Here is a 25,479-nt window from a genome sequence, read left to right on the forward strand (position 1 = left end):
GGCACTTCTGCACCCATATGTGTTAGGGGTCTTGGTGTCTGGGCTTCATCAGTGTAAGGAGGAGATCTAGAATTTAACAGTCATTTAAGAAATCACCCCCCTCATCATAATAATTATTTGTCTTTCTTTCACTTCTAATTTTTTGAATCATCAGATTTATTCTCAATTTGTTTTGCCTGCCTTGCTAACTATTGAAGGAAACATCACTCAGTTCAACATTGTGTCTTCTCTTGGTGCATTTTCTTGCATGCTTATTTCAATTATAACCACTGACCCACTGAATTTTTAACCTGCTTTTAAATTTGTTTCCTTTCCTTCTCACTGGCCATCCGGCCCTATTCATGAAATGCCTCAAATTACATAGCTCTAGGTTGCAGCTTTCTTTCACACATCTAATGCCTCAGGTAATCAGTCGTTCTGATATTGAAAGTACCCTCTAAAGGAAAGTGCAGATTCTTATCACTTGATGTGAACTCATGCCAGTCTTTTACCCACGCACACATATGAAAACCCACATCCTCCATCATTGTGAATGCAGGGGAACCTACAGGAGGAATCTTTTCACCTTTTATAATAACATTAAAGGCTTTTTCAAACCAGCACACATTTCTCCAGATCGAATACACACTAAAACCAGCACAAATAAATAAACAAATTAGTCAATCACAGTGCAGCTGTGGCAGAGGTCAACCAATCACACCACCTACAACGACAACCAACCTATGAAGCTAGAATCATGGTGATGTCTCACCATTCCCCGCACAACTCTCTGGTGATGTTTAACCAATTGCAGCACAACTTATTCTGGAACAAACACACTTAGTGACCCCTTCCCATTTGTGAATGGGTTAACTAACTTTCTGTTAGCGGCAAACTGTGGATGATTTGCGACATCATTTTGGTTGCAAAACATTTATACATACCTTTCAGATTCAGTATAAGGAAGGGACACCCTCAACACACCCCTTCCGAATACTGAATTGCAACACCCAAATTACAATTCGGTAACAAGTTACCGACTCACAATTTGGGCTTTGTACATTCCAAAAGCAATTTTCTAGTTGCAAAAGGGCAGATTTTGTGAATTGGCCTGTTTGCGACTAGAAAAATGCTCTGTCCATGTGGCCTTTAGTCTCTTTTATTGAAGTCGAAAATCTCCAAATGGATGAAGCTGCACTTTGTAGCTGACGAGGGTTTCGCAAAGCCGCATACCCCTTCTGCGAGGAGCCGCTGGACAGGTTTTGCTACTGCAGAAAAGACTGTAGTGGGAGCTGCTGTCAAGTCAGGCCGATCACTGATGCACCATGGGCAGATCAGTGAGGGCATATAGGCAAGCAGCTAGGTCATGGCCTCCTTTCGATTTTCGATATTTTTTATATTTTTTTTATATAATTTTTTATTGTATTATAAACACTGCAGTACACTACAAAACCAAATGGGATCAGGGTCCCGGCATTTATAAACAATTGTATATCAAAGAGTAAGAAGAAACGGACAAAATAATAGGATGATGACATTTGTGCTACGAGAACATGATATACTGTTCAAATCGGACGTGCAGTGGGAAAAGGGGATTAAAAGAGATATAGATAGGGGTGAGAAATAGAAAGTAAACAAATAAATAAGCGGGCAAACAAGGTATCATGTCGACGGTCACTCAGGATGTGGACAAAAAAAGGGTAAGGAAGGGAGGCAAATGGGCAAGCTAGTCGTGCAGCAGGGGCTTGAGGGCGAAAGCACCTGGTTTCTCAGGGGCACAAGGTAAGTTTATTGCTGTGCCGATAACTGGAATGGGAACATGTCAGAGAGCGCTGGTGTTGCAGGGCGCTGAACCCCAACGTCTTAACCTTGGGGGTCATAACGCTCATGTATTTGTATGCTCTAGGGTTATGGATTATCAGGGTGGCCGCGCGGTGTGAGTAATAGGGCGTGGGTCTCCTGTCGCCGCTTGGCTAGTTTAGGCTGGTGCCATGTATTTTACTCATGGCACATGTTGAGGGACCTATGAAAAAGGTCACCTGAAGATGCTGGGAAGGATCAATATGTAGCCTATAGCGAGGTTAGTAGCGAGGAAAGAAAAAGAAGGAGTCGGAGTAGGGAAGAAAAGAAAAGGAGAGGGATAAGAGTAGTAAAGAAGAAAAAGGGAGAGAGTAAAAGACAGAGGAGGGAGAGGGGGATAGCAGGGAGATGGGGGGGATCGGGGAGGGAGGTGGGGAAGAGGGAGGGGTGGTGTTGTGTTATCGTTTGTTGTTTGTTTCCGGATGGTTTGCTATCTTCCCCCTGTGAGGAAGGGGGCCCACACCTGTGTAAATACTTGGGCTCGGTCTTGTAGGTTATAGATGATTCTCTCATGCGTGGCCGTGCGGGTCATGGCTACGATCCATTCTTCCGGGGTTGGCGGGGCCTCTGACCGCCAATGGCGGAGTATGCATATTTTTGCAGTAGCTAGTGCAGTATGCAGCAATCTTTTGTATGGTCTAGAGAGGTCCGGTAGGGAGGTCGTATTGTGCAAGAGTATGAGGGAGGGGGGGAGTGGCGACGGGAGCAGCATAGATTCGGCTAGAGTGGAGCTCACAACGTCCCAGAGAGGTTGAACTGCGGGACAGTCGGTCAGAATATGTTTTATATCGCAAGACGTCTCTGGGCATTGCCAACACTTCGCATGCGGGAGGAGCCATGTCCTGTGTAGTTTTGCTGGAGACCAGTGCCAGTCGTGTAAGACCTTAAAGAGACAGAACTTTAAGCGTGCTTCCCTAGTACCTTTGTCCAGGGCTTCTAGAACGTCTTCCCAGTCGTCTGGGTCTAGGACTACCTGCAATCGGGTTTGCCATTGCAAACGTAGCCTATCCGCCAGGGGCTGGGAGTAGAGTTGTTGGGTGATTAGGTCATAGAGGCCTGCCATTTCTCCCTTATGTTGCCCCCAATGGTGCAAATAAGCCACTATGGGGGAAGACTGGGACCCCTGTCGGACAGCGTCCCTTCCCCGGGAGACACAGTGTTTAAGCTGTAGATATCTCCATTCCTGGTTTGGCTGGAGACCGAACTCTTCCCACAGCCTGGGAAAGGGTTTGAGTTCGTCGTTTTCTAGGACCTGCGAGAGGGTAAGGATGCCGGCCCTCCTCCATTGTAGCCAGTTGAGTACCTCACTGCCTATCCGGAAACCGCTGTTGCACCATAGGGGCGCCTGAGCGTGAATGAGGGGATGAACCCCAAGTAGTCTGTGGGCCCTTCGCCAGGCTGCCCTGGACGCTTTCAGAATAGGATTCACCGAGGTGACGGATGGAAGATCGTCACGGTAAGGCCCCCCGAGGCCCTCAATCGCAAACAACAGTTGTCTTTCCACTGCGGTCCACAGAGGCTGGTTTGGAGCTTTTGACAATGTTTGGGATAGTTGGGATAGTTGCAAAGTTAAAGAGTAATGCTCCACCGATGGGAGCCCCATGCCCCCGTGTGAACGGCGGGCTAGGAGCTTGGCAGGTGATAGTTGCGGTCGCATTGGGCCCCACATTAATGATCTAATGAACGCGTCTATGCCTCGTAGTGTGGAGAGGGGTACCTGTAGGGGGAGGAGTCCCAGGATGTAGGTGAAGCGGGGTAATGTGACCATCCAGACTGCCTGCACTCGCCCCCACATTTAAAGGCCCAATCGGGTCCATTTTGCAAAGTCAAGTTTCGTCCGCGCAATGAGAGGTTCGATATTGTCCGCCACCATGTGTGCCAAGCCTGGATTGACTAGTACTCCCAAATATTTAAGGCGTTTCGGTGTCCAGCGGAATGGATAACCTAGAAGTGCTGCCTTTGCAGTTACTCGCAAAAGGGGAAGTGCCTCACTCTTATCCCAGTTAATGCGATAACCAGAGAGAGTTGCAAATTCCTCGATGATCTCCAGCAAGGCTGATATGGATCGTTCTAGGTCCGTGAGGGTTAGTAGGACGTCATCGGCATATAGGTAGATTTTGGAGATACCTCCAGTTAACGGTAGGCCGGATATGAGGGGGGAGGATCGGATAGCTACGGCCAAGGTCTCCATCGCTAGCAGGAAGAGAAGGGGGAAAGGGGACAACCCTGTCCTGTACCTATACGGATAGGAAAAGGGTCTGAGAGGAAGCCTTCACAGTTGACTCTGGCCGCAGGCTGGTCATAAAGCAGCCGTACCATAGAGATAAATTTGTCTCCCAGGCCGAATCTCTCCATAGCTGCAAACAAGTAAGGCCATTCTATGTGGTCAAACGCCTTTTCAGCATCTAGAGACAGGGCTTACGCCGTCTCCGGCGAGTCCCTTGCGGTCCATAGGGTATGACATAGGGTGCGCAGGTGGTTCCTAGAGGTGCGGCCTGATACAAATCCCACCTGTGTGTGATGGATTAAGGACGGTATTACTTTGCGCAGTGTGTTTGCCAAAACGCGCGTTAAAATTTTGATGTCTCCGTTTAGGAGAGAGATGGGTCGATAGCTGCCACATAGTAGAGGGTCTCTCCCGGGTTTTGGTATAATGTCTATCGTGGCGTTATTGGATATGGCCCCCAGTGTCTGTGTTTCACAGGCTTCATTCAGGGCCTCATGCAGGATATCGATCGCCTCTTTCCCTACCCACTTGTAGAATTCCGCCGGGTATCCATCCTCCCCAGGTGATTTGTGATAGGGGAGGCCGGAGATGACTCTATCTAATTCCTGCCTGCTTATTTCCACTTCCAGGAGATTGCGTCCCTCCTCTGATAGGGAGGGGAGAGCAAGGCCTTCTAAGAAGGTGGCGGTCTGTGTCGGACTAGCTGTTGTTTCCGGTGTATAGAGGCATCTGTAAAACAGTGCGAATTCATTTGCAATAGCTTGCGGGTGTGTCAGTATTTCCCCAGAGGAGGATCGGATAGCCGGGATAGCCAAAGCGGCTGTTCTTTGGCGAAGTTGGGCTGCCAGCAGCCGTCCAGCCTTCTCACCTTGTTCGTAGTGTCTCCCTTGAAGCCTCTGCAGTGCATATTCAGCCTGGGTGGTATATAGTTCGTTAAGAACCATTTGGGGGCGCTCTAGTTTTCGGCGTCCTGGAAGGGAGGGATGCGCTGTATATTGCCTGGTGAGTCGACGGATGTCGAGTTCCAGTGCCGCCTTTTGTTCTTTCCTACCTTTATTCGCCAATGCAGCATCTCGCATGAGTTGGCCTTGTATCGGGGCCTTGGCTGCGGCCCACATGGTTCGACTTGAATTTACAGTGCCCAGGTTATCCTGGGCGAAAGTGGTTGCATGGTCCTGCAGTTGTAGCTTACCCTGGGGGGATCGATAGCAACGGATTGGTAGCCTCCAGGGTTTGCGGCCCGGAGATATTAGACCCAACTGGATGGCTACAAGAATGGGAGCCTGGTCCGAAAGGCCTCCCTCCAGTGTGCTATCGTCAACAGTATGGGCTACTAGATTGTGAGAGAGAAGAAAGTAGTCAAGCCGGGATTGGGTACCGTGTACTGGTGAGAGAAAAGTAAATTCTCTCTCAGCCGGGTGAGTCCGCCTCCAGGGGTCTACAATGCCATTGTCCGAAAGTATATCAGTCTGTAGGGCCCTGTCTGCATTGTTACATGTGTCCAGGGGTCCGGTTCTGTCCAGTACTGCGTCTCTAGTTATGTTCCAGTCACCTCCTGTTACATAGCGAGATTCCCCTATCTCGGTCAGGAGTCTGTTGTAGAAAGAAGAGGCGTTTGGGACCCGTTGGTGCGTATATGGAGCCCACGCATAGTGTAGAGTCTCCAATCTTTAGTTTGACGAATACATAGCGGCCTTCAGGGTCGGTCCATGATTTGATGATCGTGAAAAAGGAGGGTTTTGCGCAGTAAGATCGCCACCCCAGATTTTCTTGGGGTGCTCTCCGTGTTAGATAGAGGTGAATTACAACTAAATAGAGTGGTACCAACCCAGTCCCTCCGTAGTTTATCCGATTCGAGTCTGTCTAGGTGTGTCTCTTGCAATAGGGCAATGTCAGCCTGTTTGGAATTAAGATAGGATAAGACTTTTTTCCGTTTAATGTAGTGGGTGAGGCCGTTTACATTCCATGAAACTATCCATAGGGGTATTGCTGGTGACTTATTCGCGTTGGGCATCCTCCTTTCTTTTGTCGGCCCACCCGGGGGTATGAGCACGTGAGGTAGGGTAGTGGAATATGGGTAGGGGTCAGGGGGGATGAAGGTAAGTGGGGACAGGGGTAGGGGTCTTTAGATGGAGAGAGAGGATAGAGGAAGAAAGGAGGGGGAGGAGGTAGCAGGCGTGTAGGATAGTAGGAAGAGAAAGAGAAGAAGAGGCGTATCAGTGGAAAAGGGAGAACTAATGGGAGTCTAAGAAGATAAAGAAAGAGATCAGGACTGGGGTCCCGATATCTGCGAACTTTAACCGGCGGGTCTAAAACCTAGGCAAAATGAGCATTGACGCTCAGCCAGCGGGCCCCGCGTCAAGAGAGGCGGCGCACGCGAGACGCCCAGGCCCCCCTGCGCAGGGATCCCCGTCCGCGCACGGATCTGGGTCGTGCCCGGTGTAGGCAGGTGGCCCAAGAAGGGGGGGGGAGGAGGAAGGGGGGCTGCGTAGAAGGTGTGCACTACTCCTATGGCAGCCCAGATCTGGGAGTGGGATGTTCCTTTGTGCTAGGTAGGTATGTCCATGATCTGCTCTACTCCCTCCCCATCACCCACGGCGGGCCCTCTATGGCACTCACTTGGCAACCAGGGACTTGAATCTTGAGTCTTGAGCCCCTCCTCATACCTGGCGCCCCATCCCTAATCGGGATAAACTGGCCATATGTGCGAGTAATATGCTGATAAGATGATAAAATGATAAAATGAGTCCCGCATGTCCTAGGAGATGCACAAGACCGGTACTAAATGAGGTGAGGTAGGGTTATCGTTTCCGAGAGAGAGCGGTGGGGGGGGGGCAGGACAGGGGGAGGGAAGGACGTTTCTGGGTCTCCGAGTGAGGGGAGGGCAGGGAGGGGCTCCCAGGGGCAGTTGGGAATAAGCAAGGGCGATAAGAAGCAATCAAGAGCAGTCAAAAAAGACATTCAAAACAATCAAAGACTTTCAAGGTCTATTAAAGGCACTGGCACTCAGCGTTATAGTGTCTTAGAGATGCACAGAAAACCGATACTCATCTCTCCATCTGGCCTTCTCCGCTGTGGGGCCTCTGTGGCGCTTCTACGATAGCCCATGGTTCACGATAGCGGAGACCCGTAGGGGGGGCGTTGTGCCCTCCTGGCCTCAGGTGGAGGGCACTGTGGGTTTCAAAGGGGATCGGGATTTATCTCTATCGGACAGCTGTGTATACATCGCCACCACCTGTAGTACTTGACCTCTGTCGTCGTAGTTTTTTGTTAGTCTCTCCAGGTCTCTCCCCCTGGTTTGGGAATCCGTGGCTGTTCTTCTGTCAGGGTCTAGTACAGTCTCTGGCTGGCCAGCTCCCAGGGCTTGGCCCTGTGCGTCCTGGGAGGGGGGGGGAGGACTGTGCCGTTGTTTCCATGGTTTGTGACTTGTCATGCAACCCCTCTAGGAATGTTCTCAGGTCCTCTGGGTCATAAAAGGTCCTTGACTCCCCGTTCTTGGTGATCCACATCCTGGCTGGTTCGAATAGGCCGAATTTCACATTTAGGTGATGAAGGCGGGGGCGAAAGGAGAGGAAAGCTCTCCTACGTTCTGCAGTCTCTATGGAGAAGTCAGCTGGAGGCCGTACTTCTAGGGTATCCAACCGAAGTGGGCCTTGTGTTCGGGCTGTGTGTAGCAGTTGGCGAGCCTGTCCATGCCGCAGCATGCAGGCTATGATTGGGTGAGGGCGGCCTTTTCCATCCTGTCTCTTGGGACTGAGTCTGTGCGCCCGTTGGAATTCTAGAGGTGGGTCAAATGTTGTATCGGTTAATTTGGGGAGCATGTCTCGTAGGTAGGAGGGGATGTCCGTGCCCTCCGTCGCTTCGGAATCCAGAGAAGGCGAATGTTGTTTCTGCGGCTTCTGTCCTCTAGATCGGTTAGCCTGCTGCAAAGGTGCAGGAGTTCCTGGTCTCTGTTGGTCCAGGAGGCAGCTTGGGCTTCCACTGTCGTCACTCGTTGGTCCAGCCCGGAGATTTGCGACTGGAAGCCTGCTATTTCTAGGCGCATATATCTTGTCTCTGCCGTTAGCGCCACCATGGCATTGTCCATACCTTCCAATTTGCGGCCCACCACCGATATCTCCTGCAGTATTCGATCCATTGACGCACCTTGCGTATCCTCTGTCATGTTGGTATGTGGGGGGTTAGGGGTTCTACTACGTGGGAGTGTGTCTGTTGGCGCAGGGCTTCGGAGAAAAGTAGTTGACGGTCTGGTTTACCCGATGCTTTGCCCGTCGTCTTGCCTCTGGGCATTGCAGATTTCCCCATGCTGATGGTGCCCGGAGGGTACTTGTCCTGGTCTTAGCACGAGCTGAGAGTGTAGAAAATGACGGGAGGGGGGGGATTGGGGATAGAGGAGAGAGGGAGCCCTAGTTGAACAGCGAGTTTGAGTGAGCAATAGCTGGTCCCCCCGAGCGACCTCAGGGAGCAGACATCCGGTTGTTTGGACAGAGTAGAAGTAGAAGTCTGGGCACGGGCTCGAATGTAGACATTGCCTCGTTGTTTCAGTGGGGGAGGGGGGGAGAAAGTCGTGTGAAAGTGAGGCCTCTTGCCGTCCTCCACACCTTGCGTTGATTTGGGAGGTCACGGAGAAGGAGTAGGAGTGAGGATGAGGTGTGTCTCTTATGGTGGGCCTCCTGGTTGCTTGAAGCACTTTTGCTGTGGATGTTCCCGGCCTTCCTCCTTCCCCCCTGTTCTCCTCTCTCACTGTCTGTCCCACCTTTCCTTTGCCGTGCTGTATTTGTGTGGTCTCTTGTCGTTATTGCCTTGGATGGTTTCCGCCCTCCTCTTGTCCCTTGTTGCACCCCCCTTTATTTCAGTGTTCGTTGTTTTTTTCTTTTCCTTCCCTCCTTCTTTTTTGTTTAATTGTTGTTGTGCTTTTCTTCCTTCTGGGTAACTGTGGGTGCCCCCATCGTCTTTTTCTGCCTCTTTGTCTTTTTTTCTTTTTGTTTTATTTCCTTGTTGCCCGGTTGCTTCTTGCTTCGTTTAGTTTTCCTTTTGCTTTGTTTTTCGGTTTGTTTTATTTTGTTTTGTTTTGTTTTGTTTCGTTTCCCCCCCTTGCAGGTCTCCGCTATGGTGCAGCGCACCACGAGGCCGTAGGTGCAAGGCTAGGTTAGGGGGGGGTGCTGTTGGGGCTGGCGGGGGAGCCCGGCAACACCCGCCGCCCTCGGGGTCCAATGGAGAAAGGAGGCGCGTCTCCGGCGCCGGGCCTCCCCTCTGTTCTGGGTCACGGATCTGTGCCCCGTCCTCCGCTCCCCCAAGCCCAGGGGAGAGCGGTCACCACTCGCGGGGCAGGCTGGCGAGGTGTGGGCCGCTCGATGCCCCCTCCGGTGGTGGTTGCGGCAGCGAGGGCAGGGGGAGGCACACCTCTTACCGCAGGCCTCCGGGAGGCGCGTCTCTCCGTCGCGGGCCGGTCCGTCACTCGAGGCCGCGGCTTGTGTTCCTGCCGCAGGCCTCAGGTCCGTGCTCCGCTCTCCCCACGGTGCGTAAGGGGAGAGCGCTTCTCCTTCTCACCGGGCGTCGGCCCCCCATCACCTCTGACCCTCTGCATGTGCTCCAACGTTGCCCGGGGGGTCTCGTCCCGCGGCCCGTCGCCTCTCGATTTGCGATATTGATTCACCTCTTGTGACTGTTGAAGTTGTCTTAACAAACTAGTTACATTAAAAATGGAATGACTCATGAATAAATGCAATATATTATGGATGCAGGAAGCGTCTTGAAAGTAACTAAATGCTTTCACTAGAGTTCTTCTTGAACAATATGGTATATAAAATAAACAGTGCACGTTATGCTGCTGGCGGTGTCAGTGGGAAATATAAACTCACAATGAATAATATTAAACTGCAGCCATTAAATTTGAAAAATGGAGTTGAGGTCTACTTATCCTATGCTAGAAAAACAGTGTTCTAAATATCACAGCTTTTTCTTTTTAAATTCCCATAACTCATTTTCATAGACACATATAAGTCTAATCAGAAATTAACTTCCAGAGTAGAACGCACCAGATGCAAGTAATCAGCAAGCACTGCACTATACATATACCCAGAAACATAACTTCTAAAAGCGATGGATTTGTTTCTACAGTGAGAAAAATTTACTTGGTTTCCCTGCTAAAAACATTTTAATTACAGTTTATCATTCTGGGCATATTTTAAAATGGCCCCAGGCTCATTTGTACACTGAGATAATATCTTGCAGCATAGCACGGATTTAACCCCGCTGACATTTTACTTTTTAATGACTTTCAAGTGAGATCAATGTGTAGTGAGAGCTTATTTCTTAAAATAGTCTTTGGCATTTATAGCCTTGGATGATGTACTTCCTACAGTATAAATAAGTAAAATCCAATTAACATATAAATTATTCTCATTCATTAAAAGGTTGTACAAATGGCGGTCTTTTTCAGGTAATGTCAACATTGGTTGCAGCATGAAAATGCTATTATATAAAAACTGCTATTACATTTTGATTATGGGCCATGTAACAATAAAATAGTAGGCTATCACCTGCTTTGCTGTAAAAATATAAAATATACTTTTGTTCTTGCAGGACAGCGATGGGCGACCCTTTGGACAGTTCCGAGATGAGCCTAGAAGGCCTTCAGCTTCTGCTTCGAAGCCAGCACTATAACTTGGAACCTTCTAGTGTTTTGGATGTGAGTCTGTCACTTCTTTCAAAGTCTGTCATTAGAAACCTGATTACTGCACGTAATTATTCTGAGAACCACAGTGTGAATGTCTTGTTAGGAATTCAGGAGTCTTCTAAAATGCCAGAGTTGCTGATAAGTTTTGTAGGTACTGAAGCAAATTCAATCACAAGTACGATTTGCCTGCCATGTGACTGACTTCTACCCCAGACCAACTGAACCTTTGAGGCATTAGTGTGCGCAGATATCTGCAAGTGTGCGAAATGCGAGGATTGTAGACCTGTGACAGTCAGTCATCTGTCAGATTTGGTGCACCCCTTATATACCAAACAAATGTAAATGGTGGCATTCCAGGGAAGGTTTTGCGTTACAGAATGGGCCCTTTCTGTTTGTGGGGTACCTTCTGTAACATTAAGGCAAAGGCAATGCTTGTGTGCAAAGTTAGAGCTTGTTCAATGGGTGGGGGGCGTTCCCTCATTTCAGTGGTAGCGGCCACCATTCTAATAAGAGAATCAATGTGCCTATGTGCATGCTTTGTATTATAAAAATGTACATGGACAAAGAAAACCTACTGGGGGCACACTAAAATCACGCCACACAAAAGGCGGCTGATATTTAGCATGCTTCATGAGTTCTATTGGAGAGATGGCAAGGAGGGCCGCATGGAATACTTACATTCACAAACTATAACCCAACAGGGGTTTTCCTTTGCTCAAACGGGCAGCCCATCATGGGCAATTCACTGTCAGTTTCTTATACCATACCCTGCCCCAGCTCCTGTGAATCTTTGACAGCTCCCACATATGTGGGAGTTTTAAAGTGTCAGGGCCACCCATCACTAGCTTGAGGAAGTACAATTGCCGTTCTTTGTTAACGCGTTTCGCATCCTAGACTGGAGCTGGCGCACCCTAGCAGGGTGTGTTTAGCTAGTAACTGAATGTGCACATCCCTTTATTAATCTGACCTTGGTGTTTGGATCCAGTATACCATCAATTGTGGGCCATGGTGATGAGTCTGATTTGCTGAAACTTTAAGGTTTCAACTGTTAGTTTGTCGTCTACAGTTTGAGCCCCATGGAGAGGTAGTGGTGCTTTTTGAGGAGACTCTTCACATGGGGTCTTGTAATACCTAGATTGTGACAGGACAACAATATGTGTAACTTGCTGAAAATAGTCTGTTATAAAGGTGTTTTATTCTTTTGAGCATGTGAAATAGAAGCATAAGGCCGTCACCACTGAAAGACCTTTATTTCATGAAAATTGGGATTGAATCCAGTGTAAGCACCAGATTGTTCTTGAGAGAATAATCTGTGAGAATAATTATATCTCTGACAGCTCAAGCTCCATCTCAGACTTTAGCTATAAGTAGTAGTAAAGTATATGTTTATTAAGACACTTGTTCATAAAACAAATACATAAAATTAAAACAACTTTCCCGTCACAGTAAATAATGATTATTCAAGTTTTTCACTGATCCTAAAAAACGTCTCAACCACACAACAACATTAAAAAACGCAGATTAGTTGACAGGTCAACAGCATCATATTTCCTATAAATCCCATATTTTAAAAAGAAAGGCTCTAAAAATTAATGTCGCAGTTTTAAAAATCTAAGACAATCAATTAAAACATAGGTTTTTGTGTATTTCATTTTCTGGTAAAATATACATGTTCCCCCTTTCTTTAAGTATCACAACTATACTTGGCTGCCCAAGGACAGGGTTACGTCCTAGTCTAACATTACAATTTCAAGATGAAGGATTGGATCTGGTAAATGAAAGAAATATGGGAACACATCAGAATTACCTAAGGACTGCAACGTTAGTGTAATGGAGGATTTTTTGGAAAGATAAAGCCTATCCTTTTGTAAAGACAGGATCAGGGCATCCTCCTTTAATAGCTTTTTATGAGGGAATGGCTCACATCCTTCAAAGAATTCAGAGGGTAAGAAATACTCCTTAGTGTCCTTCATATATTTCAAACATCCTTCACCCATTTAAGTTCACTGTGTTGAGTCTCCAGCCAAGAAATCTCTGACAACGTTAACACTTCAGCTTTCAAAGTTAGCTTATTACAAAATTTTAAAAAGTGAACACCTGCCATATGCGTCCATGCTAATAAATACATTTCACAATGGACACTTTGGATCATTGATTATTTCGGCAAACTTAATACTTGTTTCAAGCAGCTACTTAAATTTCATAGCCATAAAGTGTTAATGTTGTGATTTTGTGCTAAAATGCTTTACCTAGTGGGGTGTATGATAACGCTTCATACATATTATTGAAATTCCCCAAAGAGGCTGAATAAAAATGCTCTTGCTTTAATAATTCTAACATGTTTATCCCAGTTTAAATTAAAGGAAAGAAGCATACTTAAATATTTATAGATTCTTACCTCTTCCAGGTTTGTCTTATCTAAGAACCATGACAAATGTGTTACCTTTTCCCCAATTTATCTTTAAAAGGTGTTCTTGAAATTCTTTTTTTGAAGGGCCGTTGGGGTATACTGTAATTATACCAAATCACATGTGTACGTTGAGCATGGTATGTGTGATGATCCCATCTTAAGAGAGAAGGAACTAAAAACATCAAATAAACTTGGTAGATCAGCCACATATAAGCTGAAAAGAACCCGTGCTAGGACACATCCCTGGGGCAATCCATTACCCATCTTTATCACTTCCAACATCTAATTTCATCTATGGTTATAAAAGGACCCTTTCTTAGTTTCAATAATATTTCTGTATATATTTGGTGTATGAATAACTAAATATTCTGCCAAAGATGGGGAGCCAAACTATTGAACCATGATCAAGCTCTTAAGTGACTTTTAGGCACCACAGTCATTAAACAACTCACTAACATTGATGATGGAAGACACACTTAGAGGGAATTCCTCACACAATTATTTTTGGGCTTTTTGGGCAAGGCTCTAAATTATCCGGCGCCCCTTGGGACTGTGCTTGGGAGGCTTGAAAATATTGTCTAAAGATAGGGCCCCGATGAGGCCCTCAACCAGTCACATTTCCCTGTCTCTCGCCAGTGTGAAGTTACATAGGAGTCAGATTCGAAAAGAAGATTAGTGAGACGTATTGTGGCTGGCATTGCATTTTAGAGGTCTAAGAGAGCTCAACACGGAAATGGACAGATTATTCGGGTCCACATGTTATTCCCTATTCAGCATGGAATAACTTGTAATGGTCAATATTTAGAAATATCAGAAGAACTTAAGATCCAGGTTCACTGATATCTATGCACCAAATAACAAGTAACTATAAATGAGGCCCAAAGAGCCACTATTTCCCCTCATGGATGGTGGATTAAGGGTGTAAACCTTGAGAAAGTTGAAGATTACATGTGAATTTAAGAATTTCAATGTAAACTTATTTGTTTTGTGAACCTCGGGTAAAGATGCAAGAATTGATAAAACATGATCTATCTGGAAGTGATACCTAAGTCCTTGAAAGCAACAGGGAGGCAGAATTTTGAGGCCCTACTTAAAGTTTACCTCACTATAAATCCAGTCTCCTGTTCTTAAGCTCTCATTACAAGCTGCCCGGAGTGGTATTGCCAGATGAACTTCAAGCTTTCAGTTTTTTCAGGACCGGAATTATTGGATCCTATATTCCCCTTGCAGGTGGCAACAGACCAAGGGGGTCATTACGACATTGGCGGGCGGCGCTGTGCGGCCGCCATTACGACATTCCCGCTGGGCCGGCGGGCGCAAACCAAGTTTGCATCCGCCGGCCCAGCGGGGATGAGGCCGCAACATAGGAGCCGGCTCCTAATGGAGCCGGCGGTGTTGCGGCCGTGCGACGGATGCAGTTGCACCCGTCGCGCTTTTCACTGTCGGCTATGCAGACAGTGAAAAGCTGGCCGGGGCCCTGTTAGTGGGCACCTGCACTGCCCATGCCAGTGGCATGGGCAGTGCAGGGGCCCTCAGAGGCCCCAGGACACCCCTTACCGCCAGCCTCTTCCTGGCGGTGCAAACCGCCAGAAACAGGCTGGCGGTAGGGGGGTCATAATCCCCAGGGCAGCGCTGCTTGCAGCGCTGCCCTGGCGGATTATCACCGCCGGGGCTAAAACGGTGGGAAACCGCCGGCCCCGGCGGTACGACTGCAGCGCTACCGCCGCGGTCGTATAAGGGCCTCCGTACCGCCAGCCTGTTGGCGGTACGGACGCCACATTACCCCTGGCGGTCGTAATGACCCCCCTAGAGCCGTGGGAGAAGCTACAAGAACTGTAGGCAGCTACTGTGCATGGTCCCCGCCAACACCCATACTTAAACACGGAGGAGCAGAAAAAGCTCCACCCAGCTGAAGAAAAACAATCTCACCGTTGCAACTGTTGCCCCACTTTAACTCCATTGGGCAAAGAAAAATAGCTCTGTTACATTTGCCCCTCCTCCAAGCTGGTGGTAAATGCATGTGGGTTTTGTCCTATAGTTTTAAAGAACAACAGGTCTAAGGGGAAAACATGCTGAATTAGATTGATATTCCATGGTCCTCATGTTATTCGCTATCCCCGGGAAAAAAATCGTGTGGACCCAGTTGTCTCGCAAGGAGACACCTGCTGTTTTGTAAACTCCAACCCCAGTATCTCCCCACGGAGATAACAGGGAATGTGGAATAAGGGCAATAGACTTTATGTCATAGAGTTCCCAAATTCACACACCCTAGTGGATGCAAGCAAGGTCGATGGTAAATTATAGAGGACTTTCTTTCTGTGAGTTGGCTCGTACTGATATAGGGTTTAGTTAAGACTTAGGCATAGCGAGCCTTTATTTCAAGTGTGAGCACAGACAATTCGCTATTAGAGTAATCTTACACATGCTTCTGCAGGGCCCTCAAAACACTAATTAATGCAGAGCCCACTATTGATGTTGTTACCATTTACACTGTCACTAGGCTGGTAATGATATCTGTGATATTATAATTAATTATAAAGCACCCTCAAATTGTGTTTAAGATTGTATGGTAAGTAAAGAAGCATGGGGTCAACTTAAAGGATGGCTAAAATATATTATAGATTTTGGAGTTTGTGCAAATAAATTATTACCGGTCTTGTGTAAAAATTATCTGCTTTTGCCTGACTGCTGTTCTGAGCAGAATGCAGTTTCATTTTGAAGCCAAATTGGAACCTGAGTTTCTTCACTTTTATGTTAATTTTAAAATGGTATGTTCCCAATCGGAATAAATAACTTTGTTGGAAGTGAATGAAATGCGCGTTATGTCACTGCTCATCAGAAGACATTGATTATGTTTTTATTCATGTGGTCTTACACAACTACTGAAAATACATTTTATATGTACTGTTTTGTAAGTATCAGTTTAGGAATATGGTTGAGATGCTGATGCTGAACAAGTACATCCATTTATGTAAATGTATGTTGTATGTTTCGTAATTTTTTAAACATATTTTATGTGATCAAATTCTGTTGGATACATTGGTCCACAAGTCACAGCATTTTTCTTGTCGTAAATGGCAGAATCGCAGTTTTGGTGTAGAAATTGCTATTTGTAAGGGGTGTGTTTAGGACATCCCTTCCAAATAGCGATTTACAGTGTCATGTATCATCAAGCTTTGACCGAAATGCGGTCGCAAAGCCTTGATATTTTACCACTAGCTCAAAGCTGGTGATAATGCATTTTCAAACTAGCAGGGGTCCACATGGGACCCCTACCACTTTGTGAATGTTAGAGAAACATTTTTTAAAAGAAGGCAGTCCGCCCCACAGACCACTGCCAGCTTTCAAGAAACAAAAACAAAACATTACATTTTTTATTGTTGAAATGCATCTTGTTTTAGTTTAAGGAAATCGGGTTGCATTTCAACAAAATAATTCCAAGGCAAGCACAGCCATGGTGGTCTGCTTACTTCAGCAGGCCACTATCCCTGTGATGGATGCAATTCTTAATGGATTGCAAACTGCAATATACCTCATTAATATTCATGCGGTAGACCGATTTGCGACCCACTAGGAATTGCAAGTATAAAACAAAAAGTTTCATACATAAGGAAAATTATAAAAAATGTTACTAGACCTGCAGGTGTAGTGACTTAAATAATCCCCTCAACCTAATGATAATACTCTTGAAACATAAACTGGTTTCAAATTGTGTGATCCTGGGCAAATATTTTAATTCAATGAGCCGCCATTTCTTCTTTATCACATAAGATAACACCTTTGATTTAATAGACTAAACATTTGCTGCATATATATATAGTACAATTCCAGACAAATATAGGAAACACATGACTGCTGACATGCTTCTTAGTTAACCGCATTCTCATGGGGGGGTCAGGAATGTTTCTCAAATCATGTTTAAAGTCTATCACTTTTAATAAATGTATACCTGAAGCATGAAGCGGTACCACACTTATTTGCAATCAGCAGATTTTCCATTGAAATCGCTACATCATTTCCCACTGACGTGGTTTGACTGATAAATCTATATAGTGTACATTGTTTCAAAATCGAGTTTCTGCAAACATGTGTTACTTGCACATCACCACATCACATGATTTGTATTGCTCTTATTTACATCCTTGTCTGAATCACATTTCTGAATTCCAAAATTTTTTCTGATACAAGCCTTTTGTACAGCCTTTTGTTTAACAATGATTGTCAGACAGCTCACTTGACTAAAACTTCTTACTTTAATAAGAGAAATAAAATAAAACACAATTTTCCGGGATGAGAAAAGAAATAATAAGTAAAATGACAAACTGACATTTGACCACTGTCCTTAAACAGACAGCAAATGTGTCAAGATAAAAACAAGATTTAAAGGTGTCTTTATGCTCATTCACTTTCTGACTGATCAGAACACCAGTTCTTTCATGCTTAAGTTCACTCGCCAGAATGGACAAGCAGGTGCTAAAAATAGCTTGACCTGATAAAATCTGACTTGCCATAGAAAGTGGGCGAGTAACTTTTTCAAGCTCTGATAAGGAATAGTGATTTCCAAATAACAATTTGGATAAAATTGCTATTTGGAAATTGTTATTCCTATTCTTTGTACATCTGGCCTGTTGATCCTTGTAACTTGACTATCAACTTAACTAAATTAAAGCACTTACATATTGTACAGATCTCTCAGCAGGCGCCTTAAAACACTGAGTGATATTTCGAGTGGATACACTTGGTCATCAGATGTGGTCATCATTAATAAACACCGTTGTTTTACCGGAGTGAGAAAATGTTTCTACTGTGGAAATCTGTAGACGGCTTGAAGGTGATGTGTTTTTTTCAGTTTTAACTTCTTGTGATACAAGTAACTTGAGGTAAAGTACGTTAAGAAATCAACTAGGAACCGTACTTCAGTACTTTACCTTATAATAACTGTAAGTTATAAGTTGTAATTCTTATAAATCAGTTAGATATAAACAGTCATCTAGGAACTGCATGCAGACTGGAAGCCATATGTGTCAAGCCTTACTGATTTTTCTCAATCTTTAGTTATTCCAGGGGTTTGAAAAGGGGTTCGTTGTGTAGTAATAAAGACCTATTAACAAGCGCTATCTAAATGGTTTTCACTATAATTACTCATTGAGAAAAAATGATTTGACCTTTTTATAGTGTATACATATTTATTATATGCAGATCTTGGAAAACTCAAAAACCTGACTCTAAATTATATTTTAGCTAAAGCACCTGTGAAGTAAGGAGCCGAATGTCCTTGTTTTCTCAATATTAACAAGGTATTAAGCGCCAAATAGCTTCTAACTAAGATGACATTTGAACAAAAGGAATGATGATGGCCCTTAAAGTGAGGCATTTAAATTAGGCCCAGCTGGAACTGAAAACAATTTTTTGACTTCTTGCAGGTTGCTGCTGTGAAAACAAAGAATGTAAAAAAAATATGCCTAGGTGTCTGCAAATTGCACCAGGTCAAAGTCAGCACATTTCAGTGAGGCTAGACAGAATCCTGATCTGACTCAATACCAGCTGTCGGATCCAGGATCCTAATGAATCTCCCTCATTTCCGCCACTGGGTTTAAGGGATAAAGTAAATAAATAGGGTTGAGTGTAAGTGAAAGGGGAATAGGTAATCATCAGAAATAAAAGAGGGAACAATTTTTTAGGGTCTGCCCTGTAAAACATATAAATTAAACTAATTTGCAAACATAACTAACAATCATTGGCAATGTCATTCAGTCTGTCTTATGAATGCACTGTCAAGCCGTCCCTAAAAACTCATGTATGTTAATGACTGCCCTCTTCTCATCTGTGCTGCTGCCAGAAAGAAACACCATAAATAATCTAGTTATCTAAGGCACCTCAATGGCATGACAATGGCATGTGTAAAGTTCAACCTCAGGCAGCTGGATATATAAACAAAATGATCACAGCTGTGTGTAGGGCAGACATTGTTTTGATTAACACACAACGTCTTCCCATTCAAAACATGTACTCCTGGCTCCCAACCAGTGGTCAAAGCTAAAGCTTCTCTCCTGGTGATACTCACTTAATTGTCTGGTGACAGCTGCACTCTCAGGCCAGACCATAAAAAAGGGGGTACGGAGGGTCTCCCTCATAAAGCCCATAAATTAATTTACAGACAGGATTAAAATGGGTGTGGTTTATATGCTCCCTTTAAATACAAAATCAAATGAATTTGATAAAGGTATAAACACATTTTGTGGTCAATTAGAGAAGGAAAATAAGTTCTAGAAGTCAGTTCAGTAATGTCAACCACAAACTAAAATGAAATTAACATTGAATGAAAATTATATCATTCATCTGATGTTTTTGTCAAATCAGACAAAAGCCAGCTTTATGCAATAAGTCTGGCTTTCATTTTGAGTCCTAATTAAAATATATATTTTTTATAAGCCCGTTGTAGTGAAAAAATCGAAACAGAGACATTGCTTTCTGTGTACAATGAATCAATGATTTTTGTGGCTTGCCAAAGTTTTTGAATGTTTTTATAAATCTTTATAAAAACATATTTTTTTTAAAATAGCACGCCATTGCATGACATTTAGAGATGGTCCCCGTGCATGTTTGCCCCTGCACAAGTGGATGATTTTGAATGTTTTTGTAAGAACGTTTTACAAAAACATTCAAAGATGACCGCCTTTGCAGGTGCCTGAACATCTAAGTGTATCTACTGTGGAATGATTTAGAGCCTATTTACAAAGATGGCGGCTGTAAGCAGTATGTGTGTGGCGGATGCATGTTGAGAACCTGGTAGCATTATTTAGAGATGCCGGGCTCTCACAAAATGTAAGATTAAGGCAAATTGTTTGGAAAAAGCACTCAATAGCCAAGGCATCTCTGGCACTGAAGATTACTTCCTGTCTGCTTGCTGCCACTGTGCTTCAGCAGAATTCCATCACTCACACAGTATAGAGCCAGTGACTGAAATGGCTCATGCTGTATGCTGTGGTGAGTAGAAGCATATTGTGAACGACACTACCACAGATCAGTGGATGAAGGGGGCTGCCTGAATATTTCTGTAAGTAAGCATTTTTATATACATATGTATTTGTAAAATCAAAGGGTATTGGCTAACCCAGACCTAAATAGGGTCCAGAAGCCGAAGTGGAGGGTGCAGGATGCCACTCAATATACTTCATTTAGAGGAGGATAGAAAGTGTTGCAGCAACAATTAAAAATAATATTTCAGCTTTCATTTGGCTCAGGGTGGGAGGCAGGGATGTTTCTGCTGTCTACAACACCTGACAGGGGCCTCTTGGAGCCACAGGCACCTTCATTTTTCTGGAAACAGATGTGAGGGGATAATCACTAAGAGTGTTTTTTTTTGTTCCAGTAGTTGGAGGTGGTGGGTACTGGCACTCATTTTTGAGGACGGAGACTTACAGTTCATCATCAGACTTTCATCTGAAACAAAGGAGAGGGAGACAGGAAAGGCAGCAAGAAGGAGGAAGAGAAAGATAGGAAAATAGTGACAAAGGAACACATTGAGAATGGAAAACAACTTGCAGGAGTAACATAAAGAAACAGAAGTTGTAGAGTGGGGGAAAATAGGCATGAGGAGGTGTCAACTCTAGGCAGCCTTAAGATTCTCCAAACCTTGCATTTGGCAGAGTTGTTGGATCTTAAGAGAAGCTTTGGGCCACTTCACTATTTGTTTTAACATCTTAAATACTGCCAATAACTACAGCATTCCAAGCCTTATTACCTGTCAACTGACAGCTTGGTTGTCAGCCAGGTGCTGTGCATTTGCACTGCTCCCACTGTCCGCAAACCATAGTCATATTTAAGAGCCCACTAAAAATAATACAATGCGCTAGCAAGGCTTCACCAACAAAGTTTAGAAATGATGATCACTATGAGTTTGTTTTTTGATGATCTGTTTTATGGATCAGTTCTGTTTTATTTGTTTTCTGAAACAGAGGAAAGGTAAAAACATAGAAGGAACAGGAGGGGAAAGGAAACACAGCTTTACTGCCTACAACAAGAGGCCGGCAGCGTTAATATAATAAAACATTGTATCCATTAAAGTTGGAACCAACCCCCACTACCTCCACCTTCAAAAAGGAACCCACCCCCAGTATACTGTCAGTACTTATTGTTAAGAGTATTGCCAACCTCAGCAGAAGGCAATTCATGCACCCCACCTACGCTGCCCTTGTCTGCCTGTTTAATGTGTTTAGTTTGTTATGTGTGCAGCTTCAGGGAGGCCATGATCTCTTTTCAACAGGATCCTCTCCTCCAGGACTTGCGAGTGTCTGAAACTACACACACCTGAGACCTCTCCTGTGCAGCCCAGTCATGTGATTCCACCTGGGGTTTTCTCCAGCTTGGAACTGCTTATAAGCAGCCATTTCCTCAAGATCCCCGTTGTGCATTGGAGTTCGATTCCTTGGTGTTATAGATCCTTTATCGGATGGTGTTCCAGTCTTGTTCCTGTTCTGTTCCAGTTTTAACCTGTTTCCTGTTTCTCTGCCCTGCTCCTGATTGTTCCAGCCAGAGTCTGGTCCCTACCCCTCAGCTGTGTACCTGTTGTTTCTTCCAGAGCCGGCTCCTTGTTTCTCTGTCCTGCTCCTGCCTTGTTTCAGCCTGAACCTGCTCTCTGTTTCCCAGTCCTGTTTACTGCGTATTCCTACTCCCTGTATTCCAGCCCTGTCCTTGCTTGTTCCAGCCAGAGCCTGCTCTATGTTTCCCACTCCTGTCTCTGTTCCAGCCAGAAGTTTGCACCCTGGTTTCCAGTCCTAGTCCTGCCTTTGCATCAGCCTGAGCCTGTTCCCAGTTCCTGCCTTTACCTCTTAGTTCGTTCCTTCTGTTTTTGTTTCCCTCTGTATTTGTGTCTGGTAAGTGTTCTATCAGTCTTCACCAGTGTATAAGTGTCCTCCTTTGTACTGGGGTTGGCTCCTGGTTTCCAGGAGGTAATTCTAGCCCCCATCCCTGTCTAGTGTTATACGTTGTCTTTCGTGCCTAACAGTGACAGTGTGCTATTGCTGTTTTTCCAGGAATCACCACTGTGTTTCCAGCTGGACCCCCAAGAGCTTGTCTTGTGTATGTAAGTACTATCCTTGTTTGTGCTCTAGGGTCCAGAGACAGAGGGGGTCATTACGATGTGGCGTCCGTACCGCCAACAGGCTGGTGGTACGGAGACCCGTATTACGACCGCGTAAGTGTTCTATCAGTCTTCACCAGTGTATAAGTGTCCTCCTTTGTACTGGGGTTGGCTCCTGGTTTCCAGGAGGTAATTCTAGCCCCCATCCTTGTCTAGTGTTATACGTTGTCTTTCGTGCCTAACAGTGACAGTGTGCTATTGCTGTTTTTCCAGGAATCACCACTGTGTTTCCAGCTGGACCCCCAAGAGCTTGTCTTGTGTATGTAAGTACTATCCTTGTTTGTGCTCTAGGGTCCAGAGACAGAGGGGGTCATTACGATGTGGCGTCCGTACCGCCAACAGGCTGGTGGTACGGAGACCCGTATTACGACCGCGGCGGTAGCGCGCGGTCACACCGCCGGGGCCGGCGGTTTCCCGTCAATTTAGCCCCGGCGGTGATAATCCGCCAGGGCAGCGCTGCAAGCAGCGCTGCCCTGGGGATTATGACTCCCCTACCGCCAGCCTGTTTCTGGCGGTTTGCACCGCCAGGAAGAGGCTGGTGGTAAGGGGAGTCCTGGTGCCCCTGGGGGCCTCTGCACTGCCCATGCCACTGGCATGGGCAGTGCAGGGGCCCCCTAACAGGGCCCCGTGCAGCTTTTCACTGTCTGCATAGCAGACATTAAAAAGCGCGCTGGGTGCTACTGCACCCGTCGCACGGCCGCAACACCGCCGGCTCCATTAGGAGCCGGCTTCTATGTTGCGGCCGCATCCCCGCTGGGCCGGCGGGCGTAAACTAGGTTTGCGCCCGCCGGCCCAGCGGGGATGTTGTAATGGGGTCCGTGGGAGTGCGGCCGCATTGGTGGGCGCACGGCGGTTACTGCTTGGCAGGCGGCGGTAGCCGCCCACCAAGCTTGTAATGACCCCCAGAATCACTTCTGCTGCCTCCTTTCTATGGGCCTGGCAGGGTGACTATCTGTAAGAGCAAACTGCTTAGAGGCATTGACATTCCCTGTCACTGTGGGAGGTTCTGCACCCCACTCTGCGTACAACCCCAGAGTGTTTGTCCATTAGTAATCTGATTCCTATTTGTTCACATAAGGGCTACTCTGCTTTTACTTTCCTGTTTCCTGTGTCACGTTGAATAGGCAGCCCAGTCTCTTGCACCCTTCCACCCATCATTGTGAATGATCTGAACGAAGGCCTGGGGAAGAGTCAGAATTGTTGTAAATGTGTGTCATCGGGGAGGGGAATGTCGCTAGACTTCTTCATATCGTAATGTTGTTCTAGACCAGGGATACTCAAAGTATGGCCCGCGGGCTGCATGCGGCCCCTCTGACCTTTACAAGCGGTCTGATTATTAAATAAATGTCCCGGTTTTTGGGACAAAGGTCAGATCTTCTAGGGAAGCATAAGTTAAAGATGCCTACAAAGAATGAAATAATTAAAGTCATGTATCTGTTACTGTCAGGCAATACCATAGCTAATTTTATATATGTAGTCTTGTAAATGTGTGTGTATATTGTGGTGTGTGTGTGTATATATATATATATATATATATATATATATAAAACACATGTATAGGCACACATTCACAAAGTTACGCAAAAAAACGGAACTCGCCAGATATAAAAGTGAGAGTAAAGTCTTTAGTCCTTCTTTTATGTCCAACCTGTCCCAGTTTTTGCTTCTGAAAATCTGGTCACTGTAGTTTGGGGGCAGACAGCATCAGGGCTTGGAACATAAATAGAATCTTGGGCAAGATAGTCATTTTGCGAGAGGCTATGCAGTCCAACCAAAACCAATGGTACCACTTCCAGGTGATGTTACGACTCGGTTGTCCCATTTCTAGGGGGCGCTGTAAGGTGACTGTCGGAAGCCTGTTAATCACCTTGAACACTTATATAGAGTCCCTTGCTGCCTCCCGTTTGTTTCTCTTTTCGCCTTGGTATACTTTTGTAGTATTACATTTGCTTCCTGGGACTGCAAATCCCATAATGCACAGCCTAGTAGTCAGGAAAGCCTGGATTCTGTTTCCCATTGTTTTTTATGGGAGAAGTCAAGTTGCTTCTTTCAACAGGATCCTCTCCTCCAGGACTTGCGAGTGTCTGAAACTACACAAACCTGAGACCTCTCCTGTGCAGCCCAGTCATGTGATTACACCTGGGGTTTTCTGCAGCTTGGAACTGCTTATAAGCAGCCATTTCCTCAAGATCCCCGTCGTGCATTGGAGTTCGATTCCTTTGTGTTATAGACCCTTTATCGGATGGTGTTCCAGTCTTGTTCCTGTTCTGTTCCAGCTCTAACCTGTTTCCTGTTTCTCTGCCCTGCTCCCGTTGTCTTTCGTGCCTAACAGTGACAGTGTGCTATTGCTGTTTTTCAAGGAATTACCACTGTGTTTCCAGCTGGACCCACAAGAGCTTGTTTTGTGTATGTAAGTACTATCCTTGTTTGTGCTCTAGGGTCCAGAGCCCCCTTTCTATGGGGCTGGCAGGGTGACTATCTGTAAGAGCAAACTGCGTAGAGGCATTGACATTCCCTGTCACTGTGGGAGGTTCTGCACCCCACTCTGTGTACAACCCCAGCGTGTTTGTCCATTAGTAATCTGATTCCTGTTTGTTCACACAAGGGTTACTCTGCTTTTACTTTCCTGTTTCCTGTGCTTGTCTAAAGCTGTCCTTTCCATGTATGCCTTTAGCTGCTCTTCTGCCCCAGGACACTACCTCTCTAGGATATTCGGTGACCTCAAGCGGTGTCCCAAGCAAAGTCCTTATCAGGCCCGCCCGAAACCGTGACAGGTGAACAAATCCGTCCTCACTTATTTTAGCAGTGTGCAGTAATCAATTTTTGATGTTTTGGACGCTGTAGAGGCTAGCATTATTCCCAGTTAACGTATAGATGTTTCTGTCCAGGTGATTGGGTAGTGTGAGCTAAGCTCATCCCTGAGAGACAACTGGACTGTTAGGTGTTGGATCTGGGATTTTGTCAGGCTGACTGTAATCTCGGACACCGACTGAAACTCTGGAGTTCCCTTAGGAGGAAAGGCATTAAAGGTCGAGGGGTTGGACAGTGCAATAATCACACAATCCGCATGGAGGGTAATGGTGTGGGCTACGCCCCTGAAGCGGAACCCAACTATATTGGGGTCCACCCAGATCTGCTGAGCAATGGGCTTCCTGTATAGAGCGAACAGGAGCAGAAACAAG

At 45.7% G+C, this 25,479-nt stretch overlaps 1 protein-coding gene across 3 annotated transcripts in view; it reads left to right on the forward strand.

Moving 5' to 3' along the window:
• Nucleotides 1-25,479, forward strand: part of HSF4 (heat shock transcription factor 4) — a 356,190-nt gene that overhangs the window by 247,100 nt on the left and 83,611 nt on the right. For all 3 annotated transcript variants that reach the window (XM_069216203.1, XM_069216204.1, XM_069216205.1), the window contains exon 9: nt 10,652-10,757. In XM_069216203.1, coding sequence (XP_069072304.1) covers nt 10,652-10,757 — 106 coding nt within the window. The remainder of the gene's footprint in view (nt 1-10,651; nt 10,758-25,479) is intronic.

The sequence above is a fragment of the Pleurodeles waltl genome, chromosome 12, assembly GCF_031143425.1.
Source record: "Pleurodeles waltl isolate 20211129_DDA chromosome 12, aPleWal1.hap1.20221129, whole genome shotgun sequence".
Lineage (NCBI taxonomy): Eukaryota > Metazoa > Chordata > Amphibia > Caudata > Salamandridae > Pleurodeles > Pleurodeles waltl.